We start from the raw sequence: 4,950 nt of genomic DNA, 5'->3' as shown, positions 1-4,950 counted from the left end.
CAGAATATTTGCTCCCATGAGGTTGCATGTTCTTGTCTTATGCCCTTTTGTTTGTTGTTTTACGTAGCCCATAGCAATATCCGTTTTCCTTCTTTTGACCAGTTTTTAGATAAACTGGAATTGGAATTTCAGAAAAGGAATTGTGATCGTGCACCATCCATCCATCCTATTTCGACTTCTCTTGCCAAACTGCTGGGCCGATCTGGCTGAAACTTGGCAGCAGCGTTCCTCTTCTGACTGCTAACGGGGATCACAGAGCTCGTTCCGGTCATGTGACTTTAAGTAGGTCAAAATAGTCGACTTAGTAAATTTCTTCAAAAATCTTCTTCTCCAGATACACCAGTCAGAATGCCACCAAATGTGGGGTTACCACATTAGGACAGGGTCCTGATGTTAAATTGTGGCGGTCATGATGTTAAATTCCATGAGGCCGCCAGAGCCCAGATAAGCTACAGGTCCAGTGGTCCTATTTTTCTTTTTCTGTTCAATTACATTTTCTGGAGTCATTTCTCTCCTGTCTTAGCAGCTTGTCTTGTCTGGCTTTATTTGTTACAAGCAAATACAACCTGTTGCTTTGCTGACAGGAATAATAAGGGGCGGTGGGGGGGGGGGGAGAAAGAGGGAGAGGAGAGAGGGGAAGAATAGAGGATAAGTGAAGGGAGTGGGGAGGGATGGAAGGGAGGGAGAGAGGGATAGGGGCCAGAGAGAGGCAGAGGGGGTGGGAGGGAGAGAGAGGGATAGGGTGGGAGAGAGAGGGATAGGGGTGGGAAAGGAGTGAGAGAGACAGAGGGCAAGAAAGGGAGAGGGGACAGAGGGATAGAGGAGAGATAGAGTAGAGGAGGGAGAGGGGAGGAGAGTGGGGGGAGGGGAGGAGAGGGGGGGGGTTCAGCAGATGTGACATCCAGTTTTGACAGGGCAAACCCAAGGAAAAAAGAACATTTTTTCCAGTCAAGGTTTTCTCAGTGGATTCATCATCCTGAACCCATACCATTTGATATTTGCTTGTGGCCCACCCAGAATTTTTCCTCAAATTCAAGATGGCGGCCAAAATCCAAAATTGCCGCCAAAATTACCTTTAGGAGATTTATACTGCCTCGTAGTGTTTCCTGTCAAGGTTTTTTCAGTGGTTCTGTCATCCTGAACATATAGCCTTTGAGATTAGCTTGGGAGCCACCCAGGATTTGGCCTAAAATCCAAGATGGCCACCAAAAATCAAAATGGCTGCAAAAATTAAATTAATTATGTTTATACTGTCTTATAGTTTTTCCTGTCAAATTTTTCTCAGCAGTTCCGTCATACTGGACCTGTAGCCTTTAAAATTAGTTTGAGGCCCACCCAGGATTTGACCTTAAATCCAAGATAGCCGCCAAAATGGCCATCAAAATCATCTTAATTATATTCAAACTACCTCTTAGGTTTTCCTGTCAAAGTTTTCTCAGTGGTTCCACCATTCCAAACCTATGTCCTTTGTTATTAGCTTAGAGGGCACCCAGGATTTGGCCTCAAATGCAAGATGGCCACGAAAAACCAAAATGGCCACCAAAATTACCTCAAATTGAATTAATAAGGGTTCTCTTTTCCTGTTAAGTTAACTTTTTGTACCTAATATGGGGTTTATAATGGTACCGGCAATTGATTTTGGGGTCTAGAATACTCAACCGAGCTTTATTATCATGTAAACATGACATTCTCACTCAAAACAGGCCACAAAATGAAAATTGAGATAATATTAACTGCATTTTCTGGTCATCCCACAGTTCAACTCACAACAAAATGGGCGATACAAACACATAATGAAGATAGAACTGCAAGTCCAGAGTTAATGTTCATTCGCTATTATCCAAGTTACTGTCCGTCTGTGAGTCAGATGAGTGCACTGCTCTAATACTGCCAGAAGAGGTAGCCGACTGCTCTTCAATGCTGTCGCTGTCACTTCCAGTACTCTCGTCTCCTCCTGTGCTGTCGTCTCCTTTGTCCTCACTATGGCTGGGTCTCATTCTTCTCTTCTTCTTTGGGGGCTGGGCCATGTCTCTCGTATCTTCTGTGTCTGCATCATAATTAATGTCACCTGTATGATCGGAAATGATTTGAATGCTTTGTCAAATTGATTTCGATAATATAAGGCTGTGAATTGTATTACTAAATGACAAACAAGTCTGAAACAGCAAATGGAAACCTTGCGTAGCTTTACTATAAATAAATGTATATTTACCTGGTGTTAACCTTCTTCTTCTGCTCGTGACCGAATGGCTTGGTGGGAATTGGGGGCAGGTGAAACATATTGGCCGAATACCATCTTCTGTTTCTTCCCAACGTCTGTGTTTGATGGAAGGATACTCAATATCTTGTTTCAGACATTGATACCAGATGAAAGCTTGTAAATCGCTCCTCTTGAGGTGTTCATTGGTGCTACTCTCATCTGGCAAGATACTTGAACTGGATTTCACTTTCTGCTTGTCATACATTCTGATCGTTGTTCTCACATACTCTTCATGTTCACTTCCAGCATACATGCAGGTTCTAAAGAAGGTCTTAGCATCGGCGATGTCTTCAACTGAAGTGCGCGATGTGCCAAGTTGCGAGAGGAGTTTCTTCGTCTTCTTCAATGGTTTTACTTTACAAACACCAAATGGAAAAGAGGTTGTATCACACCCTGTAATGCTGTGATAGGCAGGAAGTGCTTGATACATTTCGTCACCAAATCGGTCAGTTAGAGCTTTGACGCTAACATACCTCTCATGGTCAATCTTCATCATCCAGTCTTGTAATGGTTTAATGACAGAATAAGCATAGGTCAGGAGAACAACGACATCTGTATCTGTCACCCTGACAATTACAGGATCTGTTGACTTGGATGCATGGAGGATGAGTCTGGTGTCAGCTTCATGGTGGTTGCAGGAGTCAAGCATCTCGATTTTGAGTTCCATTATTAACCAAGTATTATCTTCCTCTGTCACAGTTAGTGGAACTTTCAGCTTGGATCTCACATCATCGGTCTTGTAGTAATCGACTAGAAATCTCATCAATTCTGTCTTATTTTCTGAGTTTTGCAGAAATGAGTCCCAATATTTCCCTTTAGGCATGTCCTGTTCAGAGCTTGTGATGTGAGTTCTTCCAGGTGAGCCACGGCGACGTTGAGTGAGCTCCTTCGTTGTGGCTGTACTGTATGAATCAAATATGATTCCCAGTTGCTGCGGTTTGGAGTCACTTGCTGGCACGCAAAATTTCAACAGGGTTGCTGCATATTTTCCCCAAGTTTGCTGAGCAGGAACAGATTTCACAGCAGCCATTCCATCTATAAGCCAATTTCCTTCATGTGGCGGGTTCTCACGGACTGATTCAGACTCTTCTATGAGGTATTGTCTCAATGCTGCTTTTGAACCTTGTCTCAAATCTCTCTCTAGTGTGGCTAGAGCTAGTGGGACAGTCGTCAAGGGATATGAATGTGCCTCTTCTGGAGATGTTGCTTTGCCTACCAGTAAACCGAAGGCCTGTCTCTCTTCTTTCAGGATATTAACAACTTTTGGGTCTTTCTTGGCCTACTCCATCACGGTTTTGATCTTGAGCTTGGTAATCTTGTCAAAGAAATTGACTCGTCCTTCCCCACTGGCTTTGAGTCTCAAGTCAACAAATTCTTTATATTTCTGTTCTCCGGCTTCTGCGGATGACATCAATCCTCTTACAACATCACAATCGATTTCCACACCAGTCTTCATATAACGAGCGGGACCATTCAGGAATGGGTCGAAGTATTTGTCAAGCTGAAGTACTACATTATTAACCATATTTTCATGGTGTATTCGGGCCGCTATTGTGGTCTCCTTGTGGGCTGAGGAGGTGATGATATTTAGCCTTTCCTTCAGTGTAGCTCTGATCTTAGCCATGATATAACTGGTCTTGACGAATGTGTCTGTTGTGCTCTCATTGGTACTGTATCCGCCTTGCATTGGACCACCTCTGACCTTCACTTCTCGGTTGATTGTGGTCTCAGTTATCAAATCCCCATGGATTGTAGAGAAGGGCTCACAAGACAATGGCACACCATCCGGAAATGTCTCCCTCCCCCAGGTCCCATAATTATTGCACATCCCCTAAACCCTGCTTTCTGAGAACGGAACATTCTGGGGGACAAATAAGATGAAATATCAATTTTGAGGTAATTTTGGTGGCCATTTTGGTTTTTTGTGGCCATCTTGCATTTGAGGCCAAATCCTGGGTGCCCTTCAAGCTAACAACAAAGGACATAGGTTTGGAATGGCGGAACCACTTAGAAAACTTTGACAGGAAAACCTAAGAGGTAGTTTGAATATAATTAAGATGATTTTGGTGGCTATCTTGGATTTGAGGTCAAATCCTGGGTGGCCCTGAAGCTAATTTTAAAGGCGACAGGTCCAGTATGCCGGAACAGCTGAGAAAAATTTGACAAGAAAAACTATAAGGCAGTATAAACCTAATTAATTTAATTTTTGCAGCCATTTTGATTTTTGCCGGCCATCTGGGATTTTACGCAATCCTGGGTGGCTCCCAAGCTAATCTCAAAGGATGTATGTTCAGGATGACAGAACCACTGAAAAAACCTTCACAGGAAACACGACGAGGCAGTATAAATCTCCTAAAGGTAATTTTGGCGGAAATTTTGGATTTTGGCCGCCATCTTGAATTTGAGGCTAAATTCTGGGTGGGCCACAAGCAAATATCAAATGGTATGGGTTCAGGTTGATGAATCCACTGAGAAAACCTTGACTGGAAAAAATGTTCGTTTTTCCTTGGGTTTGCCTTGTCTAGTTTAACAGCATACACATTGATGAATCTCCCTGCCTGTGAAACACTGGGATGACAATTTATTGCTGGGTCAGTATTCAAACCCAGGCTAGACAGCTTGTGCATGTGTTCCTCTTGACTTTCCTGCCGTGATGTTCATTAAATGTTTCATTTTTTAAATTTGTATTT

At 43.1% G+C, this 4,950-nt stretch overlaps 1 protein-coding gene across 1 annotated transcript; it reads right to left on the bottom strand.

Annotated features, from left to right (window-relative positions):
- Nucleotides 1-1,303: 1,303 nt before the first annotated feature.
- On the bottom strand, nt 1,304-3,305 carry LOC147011968 (uncharacterized). Its single transcript, XM_085857282.1, has 2 exons — nt 2,213-3,305; nt 1,304-2,068 (listed from the first exon to the last, which is right to left on the bottom strand). Exons 1-2 carry the CDS (start codon nt 3,288-3,290, stop codon nt 1,827-1,829), a joined length of 1,320 nt encoding a protein of 439 aa, XP_085713408.1. The 5' UTR covers nt 3,291-3,305; the 3' UTR covers nt 1,304-1,826.
- Nucleotides 3,306-4,950: the final 1,645 nt, after the last annotated feature.

Source organism: Eptatretus burgeri, chromosome 15, assembly GCF_056783735.1.
Source record: "Eptatretus burgeri isolate ZD-2024b chromosome 15, Ebu_testis_v1, whole genome shotgun sequence".
Classification (NCBI taxonomy): Eukaryota; Metazoa; Chordata; class Myxini; order Myxiniformes; family Myxinidae; genus Eptatretus; species Eptatretus burgeri.
The sequence above is the reverse complement of the archived record's forward strand: the minus strand, read 5'-3'. Positions and strand labels throughout refer to the sequence as shown.

Coding starts and splice junctions, on each gene's coding strand:
- LOC147011968 (XM_085857282.1), bottom strand. CDS start 3,290: ATGGCTGCTGTGAAATCTGTTCCTGCTCAGCAAACTTGGGGAAAATAT. Junction 2,069..2,212: donor AAGAAGAAGGTTAACACCAG/GTAAATATACAT, acceptor CCGATCATACAG/GTGACATTAATTATGATGCA.